We start from the raw sequence: 23653 nt of genomic DNA on the forward strand, positions 1-23653 counted from the left end.
TCTTAAATAATATAAAGGCTGATTAAAGGAACGCATAAGCAGGGCAAACTGAGAAGAACATGAAAGAATAAAGGAAAGTATGGCTTGAGTATTTACTACAAAACTAGCAGGTATAATAGTACGTATAATACGTATATGGTGACTAAAAGCTGTCTGCAATCTTGCGAAAGTTATATCTACATTAATGAAAACATCGTTCTGCATCTAATTCAATTGTCAGGTAGTACCACAGATTACAAAGAGTATTTTAGCAGTTCAACTTACCCGTGGTGAAGGCGACGTGGCTGCAGGTAGCTCCGGTGCTGAAAGTGCGGCAAACTTCGCGGCCATATTTTCTACACTAGACTTATACTTATTTGGTGACAGGGGCGTTCTAGGAGGGGTGGGGGGCTGGGAGTTGGTGGGGGATGAGGCACGTCGGTATTCACGAAGTTCTTTGGCTTTTGTAGACAAAGATTCTAGAATTTTCCCTGGAATCAGACAAGAAGTAGAAATTAGCTAGCGATCCAAATAGATAATCAGATATTTGATGATCCGACCTAATTTTTCAGTAGGTATCTAGAATAAAATTTGGAAAGCATGACATTTAATATAATTGTGTACAATATGGATTGTGTGGTTATAGTGATTGAAGGTTTAAATTAAGATATTAGTATGCCTACTCTTTCCAATTTCAGAACTTTGTGGATGACCCAAAAATTGATGGGATACGATGTCTTTACAAGCGGTCTAAAACTGTTAATTGCTATTGATATCAAAATGATAACTATCGGGAATAACATCACGTAAGTAATTTAACTGATTTTTGTGAACAAAGTTCTTAATGTTGTTGAAACAAATAACGACATAAAAGACCACAAAAAGTAGATACCTATTTATTATTACAAAAATTGTGATAAATTTCTTCATTTTGTTTTATATTGTTTCTCTGGCCGAGTGTTAAGAATCACAATACCATCATAATCATTATGTTTAATGGGATTTGGCTAACAGACATTCTGTCATTTGGAATTTTTTCTCCAACTGTCGTCATTTTCACACACAAATTTTTATGATTTATTGTTCAAAAATGTAGACACTATAATCACGCGAAGAAGTTGAAAATTAAGAATAAATATTTATCACATACACATTTTTATTATTATTTTTCTAATTCTCACGCCTAAATATTTTATCATTTTCACACACAAATTTTTATGATTTATTGTTCAAAAATGTAGACACTATAAGCACGCGAAGAAGTTGAAAATTAAGAATAAATATTTATCACATACACATTTTTATTATTATTTTTCTAATTCTCACGCCTAAATATTTTAATTCGGTGTCGTCAAAGAAGAGTCGAGACATGTTTTGTAGACAACATTAAATCTGCTGTTATTTGACGCTCATTATGTTCATACATACATACATAGATAAATAATCAAGTAAAAAATCTATACTAATGCTAAAACATTGTAAACCTATTAGATTTGTACTTATAGGTACCTCTAGACAAGTCATTAGTCCATCTTGATTTCGAGGAAATTACCTACATTATTTGCGAGTTCTTGTCGAAAATTAGACTCCAGCACTTGAGAATAATTCAGCTTAACAGATTGAATGAAGTTAAGGACCATTTTATCAATTTCATAGGTCAAAGGGTATCTGCTTTTATAATTATTACTTTATGAAGTAGGTAATTTTTTTAAGTATTTCATTCTAAATCTAAATCATTGTTTTAACGGAGAATGTGGGCACAGGAAGTGAATTGTAGGCATTTTCACTCTTGTAGATCGTATGTACCCACCTAAGGATAGTGAAATTGCAGAGGAAAAGAAATTAGACTGAGTACCATATAAACATTGATGGTTATCAAGAAGACTTCAAAAAATCTGCTACAAACCTAGGTAGATATAAGTATGGATTTAAGAAATCAATTATTCCTAATCGTAGTGAAACCACAAACATATTTTTTAAGGAAAAAATAATATTTGGATTATGGAATTATTGAAATCAGATTGAAGAAGTTAGTAGATGCTTAGGTACCTTCAAATTACGATAAATAATCAAGTAAAAAATCTATACTAATGCTAAAACATTATGAACCTATTAGATTTGTATAGGTACCTCTAGACAAGTCATTAGTCCATCTTGATTTCGAGGAAATTACCTACATTATTTGCGAGTTCTTGTCGAAAATTAGACTGTAAAATAATGATGAAACAAATAGATAATATACACAGGTAGGTAATCAAAATGATGATGAGAATTTTATGAAATTAGATCCAGACTATACTGTTGTATTAATGAGCAACCTTTCAGTAATTTGATCATCCTAATTGTTTCTCTTCAGGATATTTTCAGCTTCTGCTAACTCATTTGTCAATTGTAACCAAGAGTGTTAATTAAATTTATTTTAACAAAACAGAAAAGATCTAAAAACCAATCTAAAATTCTAAATGATGTGGTCAACCCTTTTGTGTAACAACAATACTTACAATACGCCCGCCCTGGTCTAAATAAGAACCCTCAACCCTTTGATCAACCCAATGGTTTTCGGTGGTTTGTAACTAATTGGTTTTATGAAGACCATTAATCGTGGTAGCTAGAACAGAAAAGATCTAAAAACCAATCTAAAATTCTAAATGATATGGTCAACCCTTTTGTGTAACAACAATGCTTACAATACGCCCGCCCTGGTCTAAGTAAGAACCCTCAACCCTTTGATCAACCCAATGGTTTTCGGTGGTTTGTAACTAATTGGTTTTATGAAGACCATTAATCGTGGTAGCTATAAGGAAAAAATAATATTTGGATTATGGAATTATTGAAATCAGATTGAAGAAGTTAGTAGATGCTTAGGTACCTTCAAATTACAAGATTCTTCCTTATGAGTGGATGTGAACTTATCCTTAGATACCTATACGTGCATTTATTACCAATACCCATCTAATAGTTACCAAAACATACAAATTCGTGGTATTTGTGTCCATTATACCCAATATTTAGTAGTTGGAAGGAAATTCAAATTACCTATCTATTTCAGAAACCACAAGACATAGCTGGGTAGTTAACAAAGAACAAGTTAAAGCCGTTTAGGAGTGCCAAACCGCATACAGGATTACTCTCATCTACGGAATTCCTAAAAATGGAAAATACCTAGATACCTATTTCTAAATTGCCGTTTTCAGATTTCCTGTTTTTCAGTGAGGCATTTCTCAGATGAAAGCTAATGACATCATACAATGTCAACCTAAGGTGACAAGGTATGGACAGACAGACTGAACGAACAATATAAAATTTCGAAGAAATAAGTTCAGCTTTGAGAGTATTTTAGTGGATTCTGTGGAGCGTCATGAAGAAGTAGGTTCAATATTTTGAGGACCATTTTAATAATGCTCGACTTGGTATTTGATCTCCAAAAAACCGTTTAATCATTTATCTCAATTGTTGAAAACACTTTAACTGCCAAAAACAGATAAAAAAATCTCCAAGTAGGCACATATTCACCGTTTAATCATTTATCTCAATTGTTGAAAACACTTTAACTGCCAAAAACAGATAAAAAAATCTCCAAGTAGGCACATATTCAAAATGATTAAAAAAATCGAGTTGATAAGATTCTCAAGATTGTTCTTCAGCAAATATATTTTTTTATAAGATCTGATTTATCTTTGATGGGAATTTGGAATCTCGCGTTTCATCGTCTTTTGTTATGGAGCACAGACAATAGCAAAGGATTACCACTGGAAGAAAAAAGACCTGAGGAAATACTATTCCCTTTGGCAAAAGAAAAACGCGAACAATAGCGAAAAATATCATTTAGATGGCTTTTAACCTGGGATTTACAATATATTATTTTATTGGGAAATCTTCAAAGAAAAGAAAAAGGGGGGTACAGTGAGATATACCTGTTGAAGGGCTTTTTTTCTTGTAGTTTTCCAAAATATAGGAAAAAAACTAGACGGAAAAAAATCAGGAGAGAGGGTTTAAATAGTTTATTGAGAGATCCTGCCACAAAATAGAGTTATATTTTATAAACTTTTCTAAAATATCTGCCAACCATATATGTACATAGGTACTTTCAAAGTGGTTCCTTATTTTTTGTATCTTGACTCATTTAGGTATTGCTGACTGGAAAATGATAAAATGTCCTAATTTTATCATTTTCATACGAGGTATAAATTTATAGCTGATTTTTCAAGCAGACTATGTCTTTCCAATTGTTTAAGGACTTCATTTAGCAAATCCTATAAGTATAAATACCATCAGATATTAAACAAGATTTTATTACCATACAAATTGGCTGACTTCTAATATTACTTTCATAGCAGATTAAGACATTATCAATCAATTTTTTCTTATTTGCTTGGGGTATCACAGTATATTACTTTTTAATTAAATCAGCTGCTGAGAACTTCATATAAAAAATCGACTTTAAAATGAATTTAATCTGTTTTACATTGTGAACGTGTTCCAGGAGATGTCATAGGTGTATTGATATAGTGTAAGCGCTGCTTTAGTCTTCATACAGGACTCCCAAACACCTAAAACTCAATATTAAATCGAGATTTGCTAGCCACAGTATTACTTTTTAATTAAATCAACTGCTGAGAACTTCATATAAAAAATCGACTTTAAAATGAATTTAATCTGTTTTACATTGTGAACGTGTTCCAGGAGATGTCATGGGTGTATTGATATAGTGTAAGCGCTGCTTTAGTCTTCATACAGGACTCCCAAACACCTAAAACTCAATATTCAATCGAGATTTGCTAGTTCCGGAACTGCGCTTATAGCCCAAATGTATCCAAATTATGAACACGACGCAACAAGATGTATCTAATGCAGAAGAAGCGGAAGTAAAGCATTATCTATTTTCCCGTTCATCTTCAATCCGTTCCCTATAAAATTGGGGGTTAAATAACGTAACCCAAGCTGAATAGACAGAACAAAGGAGCACCGACCAAAAAAAAATCCACTATTTAAGACGATCTGGCCCTGTATTTAGGGAGATTTTTTTGTGTAAAAAAACACTTGAAATCTCTATTTACTGAAAAATTGATAGAATAATTTACAATGGGATTTTTATTGTCTATGTGTGAAGTACAATATCACGGAAATTTGAGAAAAAAAAATCTATATGACACTATGTCCCCAGATCCCACAATGCTCTGCAACGGACGGTTATTTCTCTTCAAATTATTGCAGTATTGCTATGACTATTCTGAAATTTAAATATCTATATTGTCCCCAGATCCCACAATGCTCTGCAACGGACGGTTATTTCTCTTCAAATTATTGCAGTATTGCTATGACTATTCTGAAATTTAAATATAGCTGATACCGTTCAAATGTTAAAATTACAAGGTATCCAAAGGAGTCATCACAGTAAATCACTTTAGTAAGTGGGGTACTAGATGTTGACGATCGAAAGATTGTCAAATTCAAAAATGTATCTATCTTTTTCCAACAAATTCAAAAGGGAATAGCTAAAAAGGATTTAGGTATATAAGATGATTGTGTAGGTAGACGTTGTGCTCATAATAGTATGTAAACAATGTGATTGGTACTAGTACTTCTAACTAGTTACTAAAGACCAAGCGCCTATTTAACAAATAACGAAAATTTTCCAAAAAGTTGCCAAACACCGTCGTCCCCTCAAAAGAGTAAGCAGTAAAGAGATTAGGGATCACAGATATGTAATAGCCCCGCAGAACTTGAGAATATTCCTTTATTTCCTTCCTTATTTTGGGGTGAAAAACGGGGTTAAATCATCGCGAAAAAAATGAGATCAATTTTCAAAATAGTATAGGTTATACGATGATTATTTTGTTATATGTTCCGCTCGTTTGATTTTGAATGCTAATTTGATACGGATATGGGGTTTGCTTGTGACCCAGACAATAATATAAACAAATTTTATTGGCAAGGCTTTCGCTCACATTGATGATCTTGTCATAATCAGTTCATCATGTTGTTTATCTTTCTACATCTTTTGTTTATTTCAGTTTGTAACGTTCAGATGTCAGATTGATCGAAGGGATAGTATGGAACTATGGACAAGTCTCCTTGTGAGATCAGATTGACGTTGTTTGTCTCCCAACAGGTAGTGAAAAGAGAAAACAAGGAAAAGAGGGCAATGAGAAAATGAGTATTCTTTTTAAAGCATCAATAAGAATATTAAGAATAGGAATAGTAAGCTCAGAAGCGATGCAGTCATGGCGCATGCCACCAGCATAGTAACCGCAAGTTCACAAGTGCTTATAAAAAACGAAGCTGCGAAGCTCCTAGATAATACCAGAATCAGAAACACTGGACTTAAAAACCCTAGACTGAAATCACGAGGATGCCTGTTCAGTCCGACTGAATATTCTGAATACTATTGTCAATAAAGTTATCAGCATAGAGAGAAACATGAAGGAAATACCAAAGACTATCAAGCTTATTGTAGATTACCAATACAATATTTGTGATAGCTACAACTGCTACCTACCCATGCAGCCAAGTAAATTGAAAAGGCAACCGCAATATTGCGTGAAGATTCAATGTTAGTTGAATTTGAAATATTGTAAATAAAACGGTACCTACACTAGGTAAAAATAGATACGTACAGATACTGTGATTGTAAAAATGTAAAGGTACGTCTTTCCAACGCAATGCATGGATAATATCAACGAAGGTGCTGAAGAGTTGAAAATAATAAAAAGCACTAAAACTAAAAGCTCGAGATTGGAAAATGGCTCACCGGGAGTTGGTAGTTAACTTCTTGCCTTCGACTTCTTATGACTTTATCTAGATTATGCTGCAGACGTTCTATGCTAGATGAACAAGATGCCAAGTATTTTAATAAGATTATGGCAGAGGTTTATGGTCTGAAATTAACAAGAGACTGAGATGATTGTTCTCAGACTGAAATTGGAAATCATTGAACTTGTGATTGTTTCATCGGTCGTGAATACATTACACACCTTACTTCACTGCATGAACATACTCCTAGGTACGTCTAATTAATAGGCAGTTGTTAATTATTCCCTTGGATTGAAACTCAGACTGAGGAACCTTGGATTTAAAAGCGGAGAAATCAGATAAACAACAGACCTCATGAAATTGGACGCGCCAATAATACATACTTATAAGAGGTCTAGCTCTCTATTAATTGAGAACAAAAACTGAAAGCTTCGGATATGTGATAAAGGTAAAACTAGGTAAAATAACGACATAGTTTCTTCCAAGACCTGTCGCCTGTCTGCACAAAATCAGCTGAAATTTTCTGCAGGCAGTTTTGAACAAACAGATCATCAAATGATCTTTTCCTGTCGCCTGTCTGCACAAAATCAGCTGAAATTTTCTGCAGACAGTTTTGAACAAACAAATCATCAAATGATCTTTTTCACGAGCTCCAAAATTCTTCAAATGATCTTTTCATAACTCCTAAGTGAAAAATCCGTGTGAAAATGAGTGACACTGACTTGTCCACTTCTTGACAAAGATTAATTGTTGTCACATTTGAAGCGACCTTTGCAAAAACATCTTCAGAAGGAATGTTGTTCTTGTGAGGAGAGTTTTTCCGGTTTCTAAAAAAAACAATAATTTTCCCACTTGAATCCAGTAATTCAACCTCATATTTTTCTCGATAATATCTGTATAGTGTATACTTTTTGAAGAAAGACCACAGGATCTCCTGTAGGTAAATCCGTTTTTGAGAATCTGAAAAATCTGGTGTTGTCTTGACTCATAGCCAAAATACGAGTGTTATGTAGGAAGGACATAAATACTACAGAACGAGCAGTTAGAGAAGAAAGAAAACCAACTTCATTATCAACCCCTTTCCTCTCTGTTTTGATACAAACACAAAAAGATGGTAAATAAAAAGTACGAATAATTTTCATACATTTTTCGTTATTAATGGACTTTTTCAGAGGCTCTTTATGCAAAAGTGTTTATGGGAGGGAGAGATGCAATTGAGTGCATAATAGACTGAGCGTAGATAATTGTGGCTGCGGCGTTTGTTGAGCTGGGAAAATGCTCCATTGTTGTTCCAAGTAAGCTATTTGTTTAACAATGTTATGCAAAAGAAAAAGGATGCAAAGCTGGCAACACATTATTCTTTTCTTAGGACATTTTTCTTTCAATGTGACTGGACTAATGCAGTACCTACTTAGTGTGCAGTTGTTGGGACGTTGTTCAATTTGATTCTTTGGTTAAGTCTGAAGATGAGAAGATTGAGACGCTCTTGTGAGGAGAGTTTTTCCGGTTTCTAAAAAGAAAACAATAATTTTCCCACTTGAATCCAGTGATTCAACCTCATATTTTTCTCGATAATATCTGTATAGTGTATACTTTTTGAAGAAAGACCACAGGATCTCCTGATGTAAATCCGTTCTTAAGAATCTGAAAAACCTGGTGTTGTCTTGACTCATAGCCAAAATACGAGTGTTATGTAGGAAGGACGTAAATACTACAGAACGAGCAGTTAGGGAAGAAAGAAAACCAACTTCATTATGAACCCCTTTCCTCTCTGTTTTGATACAAACACAACAAAATGATGGTAAATAAAAAGTACGAATAATTTTCATACATATTTCGTTATTAATGGACTTTTTCAGAGGCCCTTTATGCAAAAGTGTTTATGGGAGGGAGAGATGCAATTGAGTGCATAATAGACTGAGCGTAGATAATTGTGGCTGCGGCGTTTGTTGAGCTGGGAAAATGCTCCATTGTTGTTCCAAGTAAGCTATTTGTTTAACAATGTTTTGCAAAAGAAAAAGGATGCAAAACTGGCAACACACTATTTTTTCTTTTCTTAGGGCATTTTTTTTTTCAATGTGACTAACTAATGCATCATTTAGTGTGCAGTATGTTGAGTGTGCAGTATGTTGGAAGTTGGAACATTGTTCAATTTGATTCTTTGGTTAAATCTGAAGATTGGAAAATTGAGAATGTTTCATCTGGGAATACCTAAGTAGATTATCAGGCAATATCAGAGAAAAAATTGAGGACCTTGAATACTTTCTTCAAATTTTATTCCTCCAACTTCCTGCCATGATGATATACGTCTCTGTTGGATAAAGTTTGTGCATTTACTTGATTTCTTATTTTAAAGGTCAAAAATCAACGAGCAATAAATCATACTACTCATTCGACACCATCATGTTGGCGTAATGCTCAATATTTGCAATATAAATTCTAAAGTGTTACATTAAATCACAAAGAACCATTTCACAGTATCGAATTTCGTTATTCTCAAATCTCTCTTTTCAATATTTTTCCGGCTCTCTTTGTAACAAAACTGGCTTAAAACGTAAGCAAAATGGTCCTTTTCTCAGAAACTAAGAGGGGGCATAAAAAAAGGGTTACAAAACAATGACCAACGTCAATGTGTTAATAACTTTCAAAATATAACAGGGAGGGGGAGAACTTTTTACTCTCTCGGCACACTGCACCTACACTGAACTTAAAATGAACTAGATTTTTGGAAAGCCAGCACTGAGGGCTGCACATAATTTACTCTTATTTTTACAAGGTCAGATATTCGATAGTGAAGTATGTAGACAATTATATTTTCTAATTTCCAACTTAATAATTACTTTGCTTTCTATTGCATCATGTATTGCAAAGTATGGTTTTTGGTAGGATAAAAACAATTGAGGGAAATTAATGAGCCACAACTTTTGTTGAAGCACCAAGATTCAAGAGTATTGCTTAAGAAGAGTGAGTATTTTTTAGCGACCCCTTTTTTCTCACTTTCCCTATTACTATTGCAAATACTTTAAAAAAGGGTGAAAAAATAGGACAATACTCATGATGGAGTTTTTTTTTATGTGAAAATAAAATCCATCTTTACACTCCGAAATTCTAAGTTCGAAATAATTAGAAAACGAAAGTAGAAATTGTAATGAAAGCTCACGTTCCATTTGTGGATTCGAATGAAAAAAGTCAAATTTAAAATAAAATTTGTCATAAATTCAAACAGCGCGAGTATTTTTCCATAATTTTGAAAAAGAACATTCTACATTAATATGTGGATTTGGAAGACAAGTGAAAACCTGTTTCAACACCGATGAATAATTTGATTTTGAAGAGTAAAAAAACTAAATTCTGGTACCTACTGCTTAGAGTAGGTATTACCGAATTCGAATGAAAAAAGTCAAATTTAAAATGAAATTTGTCATAAATTCAAACAGCGCGAGTATTTTTCCATAATTTTGAAAAAGAACATTCTACATTATTATGTGGATTTGGAAGACAAGTGGAAACCTGTTTCAACACCGATGAATAATTTGATTTTGAAGAGTAAAAAAACTAAATTCTGGTACCTACTGCTTAGAGTAGGTATTACCGTTTGATGACAAAGTTAAAATATTTTACGAAAAATATAAAAAGAAACATTTTTTATCAATGAACAAAAAATATCATTTATCAGACGTAGGTAAAAATATTATCCGTGTCATATTGAACGTATCATTCCGGCTAACAAGGTCTTTTCAAGATTCATAAAGTCATTTATTACTAGTTGATATTTTGTCGGTTTTTGTTCACAGCTGGAATAAAAAAAAGTTCTGATTTTCACCTTTGTTCTTCTTTATTTACGTAGATTTATGTTAACGGCCACTGGTCGAGTATTTTTATCTTCAGAACACTTGGTCGTAATTAGATATTATAATTGTTTAAAATCCATAACAACCTACCTTTATAGTGTGTTGGGAATGTTAACTTAATGGAATTCGCAGAAATATTTCACTCTTTTATGTAGGAATCTGTTTGTACCAGTAGGTAGGTGACAGTGCCAAAATATGACGATTTCTTTGGTTCTCTCAAGAAGGTAGTAGATTTTTTGGTACAAACTTTCAGTTTAATTGATTGCCCATGTTTTGCGAGGAAAAAAAATCAAGGAAAAAAGTAGTATTTTTTCCCTCCAAATATTTTGGTAATCAAGTAGATATGTCAGTAGGTAGGTAGATATGTGTCAATAGCGTTGCTGTAAAATTATGGTTATACCTAGCTAGATTCATACGAAATCGATCTAAAATATGACCTACTTACCAGATCTTGGGAATTTTTATTGGAATGCTATAAGCTCTAGAGCTAACATCAGATTTTGTGTTTTTTGTTGCAGATGATCTAATGGTCAACATGTCGGATAGTGACGCTGGAGCCATGCTGATGGCGGTATCCCAGCATCAGCACCAGCAACATAATGGAGGAGATGCTGACATGATGTCAGATGATATGGATTCGGATCCAGAGGAAGCCCCCACCATGCTAAACATGATCCAAGCGTATGGTGCTGGGGGAGAAACGAAACGGAACAAAAGAAAGAATTTCAAACCTAGGAACATAGAAACCAATCCCATGCTAGGCAAGAATATGAATGAAGAAGAACGAGAGAATGATTCGAGTGAACATTCACGTGATAGTTTTGATAATTCTGATTACGCTTTAGATCTCAGTAATAGTGATATGATCAAGAAAGGTGCTAAAAGACAAAGGACAGCATCCCCCGTAGAAAGAGATAGTCTAGCTGCCCCCATGGATCTTAGTTGTAGTCGTCCACATTCCAAATCGATCTCAAGAGAAAGAAAAGACTCCGAATCATACTGCAGTGATTCTGAATCAAATCCTGATGCAGACACACCAGTCAACGGGTACCAAAACTCCAAATATTCTCCAGAACCTTCTAGATCTTATTTGTTTCCTCCCTTTTTAAATCAACCCACCGATGCCTCCGATTTAAAAGAATATGCTCAAAAAACAGTGAAAGAACTTCTGGAGATCTACGGACTCAACAGTGATGTAGTCACTGATGTCGCAGAATCAATCACCAAGAATGTGCCTATATCTAACTTCTCCTCAGGTAAGACCTTGGTAAAACCTCATCTTGTTTTTCATTTTACTAGAAGTTTGATAAAAACTCAATGTCTAGACTCTCCACCACTGAGTCTATCTCCATTTATATGCCCACATCAATCATATTGACTCTCCCATATCCTAACATATTTATGAAAACAATTGCTTGACTCAAGACTAGAGCTATTGAAATTTTATAAAATTCCAGTCCTACACAATTTGAATTGTTTGCCACATGCAATGTTTATGTAAATTGTACATAGGGACAGGGCTGAGGTCTGCCTTACAAATCTTACAATATTGTAATTTGCAATAACCTAATATAAATCTAATGGCTTTGAATAAAGTTCGTGATAAAAGGTTTTGCTGATTTCATTCAGATGGAAACGACTGGGATAGACAGACATGTAAATATTATTGGAACTAGTGTTGTTAGATATGTCTATTTTTCTTCTCTTTTCAAATTGCTTTTCAGCCTGTCATTTATTGGTCTTTGAATCAGTGTGTTTATACGTTTCTATCGTACTATGTCCTCATATCGAAAGCTAGGTACAGAGAGGTTACAAACAGTAAATAGTAGGTATAGTTGACATCTTTTATTAGATTGCTATTATTATAGCCTAGGTACCTAAAAGTAGGTACCTATAGCATAAGAAAAGGTAAACAAGGATGAATGGTACCTATGCTATGTAGTTGTCTTGAATGTCTTGTAATATGTACATCTCGTACCTATTCTAAATTCCTGCGAGGTATCTCCATGTTCATTTAAAAAGATACAAACGTCGTAAAAATCTCTTCGCTATTATTGTAATTTGCAATAACCTAATATAAATCTAATGGCTTTGAATAAAGTTCGTGATAAAAGGTTTTGCTGGTTTCATTCAGATGGAAACGACTGGGATAGACAGACATGTAAATATTATTGGAACTAGTGTTGTTAGATGTCTATTTTTCTTCTCTTTTCAAATTGCTTTTCAGCCTGTCATTTATTGGTCTTTGAATCAGTGTATTTATACGTTTCTATCGTACTATGTCCTCATATCGAAAGCTACAGAGGTTGCAAACAGTATAGTTTACATCTTTTATTAGATTGCTATCATTAATCATTACGGATAGTCTACCTAAAAGTAGGTAATAGATACCTACTCCGTTAATGTAGGAAAGCTACACCTAACAAATTAGGTAGGTACAGCATAAGAAAAGGTAAACAAGGATGAATGGTATGTTATGTAGTTGTCTTCAATGTCTTGTAATGTGTACATCTCGTACCTATTCTAAATTCCTGCGAGGTATCTCCATGTTCATTTAAAAAGATACAAACGTCGTAAAAATCTCTTCGCTATTGTTATGTAGTTGTCTTCAATGTCTTGTAATATGTACATCTCGTACGTATTCTAAATTCCTGCGAGGTATCTCCATGTTCATTTAAAAAGATACAAACGTCGTAAAAATCTCTTCGCTATCTTAACACACACACTTTCTCATTGTAATGGATGTTCCCAGCTTGTTTCCATGTTATCTTGAAACTCAGATAGCTGGAGAAGTTGTTGAAATAATTGCCCATGGGAAGTCCTAATGATACCGTCCTCCTGTTTGTAGTGACATAAATCCTTTGGGTAACTGCGCCACTGATAATGACATAAAAGTGGCTTTGCCCCGTGTCTGTGCATATAATTACAACATTGTTCGGTCGATCCAATATTTCAATCTATGATCAACACTAACACAACTGTTTTGATAGGTTAAATAAATAAAAGCGCTTATACGGGGTCGAGCAGAGTTCCTGTGGATTATTTACTGTAGGTCTAAATCTTTAGACAAAGATTCTGTGTTGTGGTACCTACCCCCACAGTACCCTACACCTATAAATCATCTGACTTGATACATAACGGACACCTAATGAGGTAAATACGAGAATTTGGCACCTATCTACTGAAAAATTCAATAGATCTAGTTTCCTATCCTATAATTTGTTGGAGCAAATATTGTTCTTTTGTAATTATTATAGTGTAAAATAAATAATTAGGTATGGTCGACAATAAAATTCAATGTTTTTCAAACATCAGCAATGTGTGACAAAAGTCACCCAGCATGTCTAAGCTCCTGACCACGCCACCCACCCTGTATATATTTTATTCATATTAGCATTGAGCTTTTGTGTAAAGTTTAATTGTTGTTGATTTAAACTTTTGAAATGGGATTTTTGTATTCAATAAGAAAAATAATCAACACAACCAGTTTTTTAAGCTTTTTATATATTGCGTAAAAAATGTCAATATCAAATGCATAGAAACACATTCCTCTTCAGTACCAGAACTTTTGTGTTTCCAAGACTTTTTCTTCTAGTTGTCTGAATCCATTACAAAGGTCATTGAATAACCACAAATCCTAATTTTATCCACTCCTCAATTCTCTCTCCCTCCAACACTACTTTATTATGTGCTGAGAAATTTGGTGGTTTTAGCACATCCACTAATTTGTCCTCTCTGTAGCTCACTCATCTTGTGTTGGAAATTTGGTGTTTTTTTAGCACATCCACTACTCTTTCCTCTGTATCTCACTCGTGATGTGTCAGGAAATTTGGTTAGCAGATCCACTAATTTTTTATCTCTATTACACTCATCCTATGTTATTCCCCGCTATTTTAGTCAACATGACGTGTTTTGAAATTTGGTTATTTTGGCACATCCACTAATTTTTCTTCTAATTCTTTCAGCATTTCTTTCATCGCTTTATCTACGAATTACTCAAAACTGAATTCACCTACCCAATGTCTCACACTCTAGTACTGAGCAGACTCTTCCCTACCCATATGTTGTGTGTGTGTACAAATGAACATTGAAAACCTTTGGCTACACATAGCCAGGACTTTTATTGCTATGTACATGAAGGTACAACAATATTTCAGCACATCCACTAATATTTCCTCTGTATCTCACTCGTGATGTGTCAGGAAATTTGGTGGTTTTAGCAGATCCACTATTTTTTTATCTCTATTACACTCATCCTATGTTATTCCCCGCTATTTTAGTCAACATGCCGTGTTTTGAAATTTTGTTATTTTGGCACATCCACTAATTTTTCTTCAAATTCTTTCAGCATTTCTTTCATTGCTTTATCTACGAATTACTCAAAACTGAATTCACCTACCCAATGTCTCACACTCTAGTACTGAGCAGACTCTTACCTACCCATATGTTGTGTGTGTACAAATGAACATTGAAAACCTTTGGCTACACATAGCCAGGACTTTTATTGCTATGTACATGAAGGTACAACAATATTTCTTATGTAGGTACCTAGGTAAGAATTAAACGGAATGAGATGTCATTTACGTACATAAGGACATTTGCGAAGAATGTAATTTACAACCGATTAAATACATTTCTGTATACTTTATACGTGTACTTGGGTACGTGTATTTGCTGTGTACTTGATAGAATGATAGATCACTTAGGTGTAAAGGTAGGTTTATAATTAAGAGTAATCAAGAAAATCGTAGTTATACTCGTATGTAGGTATAGGTAGGTACTCAAGCTTTAAATATATACATTATGTTTCGACCTATATTGACGATAAAATTCCACCCTGAACTTTCCAAAGTTAAATTTTTAGCTAAAGAATCCAGCTTCTATTATTCTGTATGACCCATAAGTAGGTAACTCCTTCTCTACCTACTCAGAAACCAGGTAAAACAAAGGCACAATTTATATGTACGTAGTTTCCTAGTTATTGAGATATCAACATTGAAAATGAAGTTAATAGGTACTAGGTAGTTTTAAGTTTGTAGATAGGTAAGTTTCTTTTTTTACGAGTTAGGTAAGTTTATCTTAATTAATTAGATTTTAGGTAAATAAGCTCTACACCTATAAATCATCTGACTTGATACATAACGGACACCTAATTAGGTAAATACGAGAATTTGGCACCTATCTACTGAAAAATTCAATAGATCTAATAGTTTCCTATCCTATAATTTGTCGGAGCAAATATTGATTCTTTTGTAATTATCAGTGTAAAATAAATAATTAGGTATGGTCGACAGTAAAATTCAATGTTTTTCAAAACATCAGCAATGTGTGACAAAAGTCACCCAACATGTCTAAGCTTCTGACCACGCCACCCACCCTGTATATATTTTATTCATATTAGCATTGAGCTTTTGTGTAAAGTTTAATTGTTGTTGATTTAAACTTTTGGGCGTTTTACCCCTAGAGCCGACTAAAAACTTAATGAATTCATATTCCACATTCAACCCCTTTCAATCCATGTTTAAACCATTTATACGACTTGTTCTATATTGTGAGGTCCTTACATATGAAAATTCAAAGCTCTAGATGCTGATAAAGAAATAAAACAGAAGTGTCAACGATTAAAATAAATAGTTGAAGCGGTCCAAGAAAATCTTTGAAGAACACGACTTGTTCTATATTGTGAGGTCCTTCCATATGAAAATTCAAAAGCTCTAGATGCTGATAAAGAAATAAAACAGAAGTGTCAACGATTAAAATAAATAGTTGAAGCGGTCCAAGAAAATCTTTGAAGAACTCATCAGCATTCTTTCACACCACATGTGTGCCTGCGATTATGTTTCTTCAAATTTTGATTTTAGAACGAATCGCGAATACTGGTCAACTAGAGGATGAGTGGATATGTTATTATGTTGGCAAAATGTGTAATCATGTTGTTTAGCACGTCATCGTTATAAGTATTGTGGATTTCCATTGGTACTGAGAAGAGTGTCAATGTCGCATGAAGTTTGCTGCGAACATTGTTTGTGCTAGTACAGGCTAGAGACGTAGGCAGGCAGGCACTTACAACTCTCATCAGCATTCTTTCACACCACATGTGTGCCTGCGATTATGTTTCTTCAAATTTTGATTTTAGAACGAATCGCGAATCTCACTAAAACAATAAAATTATTGCTCTTTTAGAAGGGAGTAGTAATTTAACCATCTCAACGTTTTGCTCCTCCGTTTTCTTTTATTTTATTAGCAGAAAAATGATCCATATCCTTATAACGTTTGAATAGTTTCAGTGGAGTTAAGAATGATGGTGTGCGTATGGTATGATCCAGGTTCTACACTGGTGGCATGCAATCAGTTTCCGCCAAGCTTTCTTCCATTTCCCTGTATGTCTATGACCACCGCCACCGATCAATCAAATGCAATCTGATGCAAATTTTCTGCTAGCAAAGATATTTTGAATAGTTTATCCTGATTTTTTCTCCGGGAATGGATCCACTTATAGTACTTCAATAAAGATCCTTTTCTTCCACTGTGTTACTGATGTGTTTGTTTTACTTGGAAACCAACAGATTAGTTGTTTGTGGTTCGACATTAGCTTCGACTATCAAACATGGTTTATCCTCGTATGAAAGAAGCCTTAAACATGATAAGTTGAATCTCGTTCTCTCAAATTTATGAAAGGAAACGAGTAAAAAATTGAGAATATGGTTTTGGATTTTTTTTTTGTTATTTAATCCAAATACAGACATGTGTAATCTGTCACACTCAACGTCTTTCGACCATTAGCATTCCCTTAACAGAGCTAATACAGACATGTGTAATCTGTCACATTCAACGTCTTTCGACCATTAGCATTCCCTTAACAGAGCAACAATCATGTCAAATTATAAAGGAACAAAATTTTCGTTCAAGAACGTTCTATGTGTAAATATTGTTCTCAAACTTTAGATATTGTTCTCATTCGTCTTGCTTTGCTCACAGGAAAAAAGTTCTTCTTCTTTCAACCTACAGACAGTGGATCATTTCTGCTATGTAACGCGGACTTTTGAAAAGATTCACTGCCTCAGCAACTTCATATGGGTCTACCTTGTTCACAGGTAACATTTAGGTAGGTATGGACTTTCATATAAAGATTTTAAAAAGATAAAGATTTCATTTCTCTTCTGGGCAATTTTCTGTCTATTCTCATTCGTCTTGCTTTGTTCACAAGAGCTTTGCTCTTCTTTGAACCTACAGACAGTGGCTCATTTCTGGTGTGAAACGCGGACTTTTGAAAAGATTCACTGCCTCAGCAACTTCATATGGGTCTACCTTGTTCACAGGTAGTACATTTAGGTAGGTAGAAGTTATGAATTCTATGTTAAACCGTTAGTTGAGTGTACTTAAAAACACCATCATGAAGTGTGTTAAATACCGAAGGATGTAATGAATAAATTAAATGATCTTTTACTTGATTGTGAATTCCATCATGGATTTGATTATAATCGGCATGGTCCGATTCTCAAAGTAAATGCTCATTTTGAAAGGCTTGAAAATTAGATTCTCATAGGTAGGTATGGACTTTCATATAAAGATTTTAAAAAGATAAAGATTTCATTTCTCTTCTGGGCAATTTTCTGTCTGCTCTATAATAGCGATAATAATACGGTGGAGGGTTAACTGACTTCCATCAGTTTTCCAGAAGTATCCGGTGCGCCAGAACATGTTCGAAATGTCTGAACTATGCAATTTTCCGAATGGTTTAAGATAAAATTAATTAGATTTTTTATTCAATTTAGTTTTATTACTATTAGAACTTGTAAATTGTTATCTGCGTGCGTATTAAAGACGTTGTTTGCACTGCAATAAATAATAAGTATTAGCTTGTTGCAGAGATACCATTATGAATATGGAATAGAGAAGAGCAGACTGTGGCTACCAGTGAGCGAACACTGCATTTCCTGAAATATGAAGATATTGTTTCTTTTATGTGGGGATTATTCCAAATTTGAAGTTTTTTCATATTGATAGAAGGTAACATTGATGATGACGGTTATTTGAGCGAACACTGCATTTTCTGAAATATGAAGATATTGTTTCTTTTATGTGAGGATTATTCCAAATTTGAAGTTTTTTCATATTGATAGAAGGTAACATTGATGATGACGGTTATTTGCTCAATAATAATTAGGTATGAATAGATTCTCATTGGTTATAAAATCCTTCACTTTGTTAATATTTTTTTTTCAATCACATGCAGGGCGAGTGAAAGAATAAAATTTAAATGAAGGAACAGGAACCTTCTTGTTTCATTAAAATAAATCAAAAAGATCAGAAGAAGAAATTTAAATAATTACTAATTGATTTTAATCACAGTCTGCTCATTAGTTTAAATAAGCATTTGATTCAAGGAGGGGTCCATCGGTTATAGGGGACGGCTGAATTAAAGCAATGCTGGAGATGTTGAATGGGAATGTGGAAAGATATTATGGTACTCAGGGAGACATGGACCCGCATCCTCCGATGACTGAATTAAAGCAATGCTGGAGATGTTGAATGGGAATGTGGAAAGATATTATGGTACTCAGGGAGACATGGACCCGCATCCTCCGATGAAATCAACGCATCTGATTAATTTTGATTGATAAAAAAGTTTATATCAATGAAAAACTATTTGTCCCTATTTGTGTGAAAGTTCGAAAGGGCATTTGGCCTTGTGATAACAAATTCAGACGTTAGTAAGGTAGTTTCAGAGCAGATATATGACAGTTCATTTCCTTCAATGAAAAAGCGGCAGATAAAACGATGCTATACCGCAATTACCTTCTAAATGACGATGACAATTTTTTTTTTTTAATTTCTTACAAGTGAGTATCGATAAATAAATCAATATAAATAGTGCCACTCCATCAGTACCTACCATTGCCTGATCTGACTTTACTACAGACGATCACGTAAAGGACATTTCGACGAAGGTAGAAATACTTGAAGATATGAACGCACGATCTTGAGAAATTATCTAAATCCAAAGTCTATACTTAGCGTTTATTTTCCCTTAGTGAAATATGTCAAGTGTCTTTAACATCTCTGCTTTATGATCTTGATAGCTTATAGATTCAATACTGTCCTACTACTATAGACCTTCACTTTTGCACCTAATACCAGAATAACTAAGTGGGTATTTTGCCTCTAATAGCACTTATTACATGTTGAGTTTCAGGCACTAAATCACTAGATTCCCATCGTGAGTATGAGTGTTGTGTACTTTTGTGATTGATTCTGACATCACTATGACTTGTCTGTTTTCAATCATTTACATGCCACATTAATTAGGGTGGAACAATTTAGGGAATAAGTTCCTGAAAATCTTCATGTTTCAATATGTAAAGTTGTTGAAGGCAAGACAAAATCTCGTTAAGTGGAGAACACGGGTGCTAGCAGAAGTATCATTGCATTATGATCAATGTGTTTCATATTCCTGCAATATCATTGCACTCTTGCTAATTACATAGGAGGCTTTTCAGTCTTGAAATTGTTGAATTATGAATTTCAGGTTGGATAAAAACACAGGCTTGAGAACTTGGACGCAGACGTAATATGTACATACATTGTATAGTTACACACTATCTACATACATAATAGGTATGTCTGGTTAATTTCTAGTTCTGGTGTACGAGTACTTTGGTAATTTGGACCAACTCCCTTATCAACATCAAAGGGAATATATGAATACATGAAATTCTTTGATGGTGGATAACTTGGGATCTTATTATTATTATCATTAAATAAATAAAATTAGGCACTTGATAAAGATATTATCAATTTCTAGTTCTGGTGTACGAGTACTTTGGTAATTTGGACCAACTCCCTTATCAACAAAGGGAATAGATACATGAAATTCTTTGATGGTGGATAACTTGGGATCTTATTATTATTATCATTAAATAAATAAAATTAGGCACTTGATAAAGATATTAGCATCAAAATTTTGTATGTAGGTACATACCTAGCCTCTTGGTGAAAGAAATATTGTACTTCGATATTTCTGAGGGGGCTTCTATGTGCCAGATTCCCAGTTCACTGAGTTTAGAAAATTAAGTACCTACTCTTTTTTGGGGGACCGGTGCTCGATACCAACTTAATTTTACCAAACCCAATTTTCTTTCTTCAGTCAAGTGTTTTCGCGATTTCTTTCTTCTTATGGGAGGCAAAGGAAAAAATACCTACACCACTTAGTACCTACTTTTATAGGAACGTATTCATTTTTAACATCGAATGTTATAATATGGAAATAATAAATCAAAGAAAAATAATGAAAAATAAAAGATTTTTTTCCACATGGCTCCTTCCACTTTTTATTGAATAGAATTTTTTCTCATACCATATACGTACGTACTTTTCTTCTAATGTGTGCATGGATTGTGAATAAAGCATACAATATTTTATCCAGTGTTTAACCAAAGTCGGTATTAGAAGGTATGATATCTCTATTGGCATTGGCACCTTCGACTTCTTCATTCTTCTGAGGTTCATTCATATGTGGTGTCAGCACGATTCCTGGTGGCTAATGCTGAGAAGATCTCACTTTGGAATATAATGTTCTGTCTTGCCAGCTCCTGGATTTCCTCAAACCACTTTCCCAACCATTCCTCAAGGTCGTGTGTTTTTTCTTTACGTAGAATTTTAGGAAATTGCAGATATGTACATGTACCAACATTGTATCTTCATTTCAACAACACAATTGAATCATTTACAATATTTCCTCGGCACATAAGAATACAAGATGACCTTCAAGCTATGGTCATAGCTGTTCCAAGAAGCAAAGCAAAAGATCTTTTGAAAGCTCATCTCTTTCACCTAGCCCTGTATTTCTACGTAGCTACCCGGTTCATATAGCAGATTTTCTTATGTGAAATTTATTTATTTTTAACACAATTGAATCATTTACAATATTTCCTCGGCACATAAGAATACAAGATGACCTTCAAGCTATGGTCATGGCTGTTCCAAGAAGCAAAGCAAAAAAGCTCATCTCTTTCACCTAGCCCTGTATTTCTACGTAGCTACCCGGTTCATATAGCAGATTTTCTTATGTGAAATTTATTTATTTTTCAATATTCAATTGCAGGAAAAAAATAATTTTCCATTTTGATAAAAGTACATTTTCTTTCTTTTTATAAAGAAAACACATTTGAAGAAACATAATCGCAGGCACACATGTGGTGTGAAAGAATGCTGATGAGAAAAAAAAATTACGTTACTTTTTGGTAAAAACCATACGCTGTGTGGCATGTGGTTTGCTTTGGTCGAATAACGTACGTGATTTCAAGTTTTTTTAGCCTTGAAAAATCTGAACAACACAAAAAACCTTAATATTTGTTGTGACTGATATGCTCGACTGTTATTCTTATATCTTCTCAATTGAAACTCTACTTGACTGATAAAGTAAACATGATGTTTGTGTTCCAGAGGATTTGCACATTACATATTCATGACAATGATGAGTGTCCTGGCAGCAAGTTTGATCTCGACAACAAATGAAATAGGTGTGAATTCCAAAGAGTTTTCAAAATTTCAAGGATATGCCATTCTCAATGAGTTGTAAAGACTCTTTCAGATGCGTACATTGCGATGAAGGTTTTGTTGATATAGTTATAGGTAGCTGGAATTGTATGTTTTATCTGCTATTGAGAATTTTATTCGAAAAGATGATAATGGAAATCTGCTGCTATTCGTTAAATCTTTTGTTCGCATAAAGTCGTGAGTTCCTATGGTTTTGAAATAAAGATTAGTACATTGAAGGTACTTACATGTCATCATGGGCTTCAGAATGTTCTGTGTAGTTCTTTTCAATGTAAAGGTTAACGAGGAAATATTTTCAGGGCTCTTCTGTCAGAAGTAGTTGCTTACTATTTGCTTCAATTGATTGTCTTCACAAGAAGTTCTGCATATATACAGAAGAAAAGGGGAATCCACGTGTGAAGAAAAGTGGAATTGATTTATCTAAAATGGGTAATTAGGTATGATTCTAATAGCCTGAATATTTACCATTCGTTAGAATCATATTTGAAATGCCATAAGTGGGTATTTTACATATGTGGTAAATAGCAGTTAAATTAAATCACTAGTTGTGTGTTTAACTTTTAATTGTGAAGATTCATTGCGTAAACATGGTATTTATTTACCTTACCTACTATTCCTTTTCCTATCTAGGTAATATTTTATTATCTTTTTTTAATTACTTCACCATTAATTAGGGTTGTAATAGGTGTTTGAATTCCTTGCGAATTATGAATATGTGAGTCTCAGTGATAAGTGTCTAAACTAAGATGAACACTGCGAGCATCATAAAAATGTTTGCTTTTTTTATTGCCTTAATCTGTGAGGCAATTATAAGGCAAACCCAGAGTAATTTCCTATTTGAGGAATATTACTTATTTTTATAATTTTCTCTTTCACAATTTTTTATGTGAATGTCTTAATTCAGTGAAAATGGTGCTTTGCCTTCACAGTTGATTCATTTAATGTCCAATTTAATTAGGCTTAATTCCAAGTTTATTTACCTAAAATCTAATTAATTAAGATAAACTTACCTAACTCGTAAAAAAAGAAACTTACCTATCTACAAACTTAAAACTACAACTTTCGGAAAACAAACCCTCTTTGGAATTCTATAAAAGGGATAAAAAAATGAGGGAATTAAGAACTTTTGGTTCTCCAATTCAGACGAATGCAGTAAGAAATGTTCAAATGGGAAACAATTTTTCTTCCCACAGTTTGAAGTTTTCTGTAAATTTATGTAGGGTAGGCGTCTGATTAGAATAAACAAATTTCCATCGGTTTTTCTGTTCCTCGATATTTCTTACGTCTTGAACTCAGGCTGAGACGCGTACAAAGACGCGTCTTGTAGAAAAAAAAAAATTGGAATAATCAACACAACCAGTTTTTTAAGCTTTTTTTTATATTGCGTAAAAAATGTCAATATTAAATGCATAGAAACACATTCCTCTTCAGTACCAGAACTTTTGTGTTTCCAAGACTTTTTCTTCTGCTTGTCTGAATCCATTACAAAGGTCATTGAATAACCACAAATC

The 23653-nt window shown here is 33.7% G+C and overlaps 2 protein-coding genes across 2 annotated transcripts in view; one reads left to right on the forward strand and one right to left on the reverse strand.

Moving 5' to 3' along the window:
* Positions 1-1619, reverse strand: part of LOC113468631 — a 28961-nt gene extending 27342 nt beyond the window's left edge. Inside the window, exons 1-2 of the mRNA XM_026825709.1 lie at positions 1532-1619; positions 265-470 (exon numbers count right to left, since the gene is read on the reverse strand). Coding sequence (XP_026681510.1) covers positions 265-470; positions 1532-1619 — 294 coding nt within the window. The remainder of the gene's footprint in view (positions 1-264; positions 471-1531) is intronic.
* Positions 1620-11106: 9487 nt separating this feature from the next.
* Positions 11107-22310, forward strand: LOC103512152. Its single transcript, XM_008476906.2, has 2 exons — positions 11107-11839; positions 22029-22310. Exons 1-2 carry the CDS (start codon positions 11110-11112, stop codon positions 22052-22054), a joined length of 756 nt encoding a protein of 251 aa, XP_008475128.2. The 5' UTR covers positions 11107-11109; the 3' UTR covers positions 22055-22310.
* Positions 22311-23653: the final 1343 nt, after the last annotated feature.

Source organism: Diaphorina citri, unplaced genomic scaffold, assembly GCF_000475195.1.
Source record: "Diaphorina citri unplaced genomic scaffold, Diaci psyllid genome assembly version 1.1 scaffold798, whole genome shotgun sequence".
Lineage (NCBI taxonomy): Eukaryota > Metazoa > Arthropoda > Insecta > Hemiptera > Psyllidae > Diaphorina > Diaphorina citri.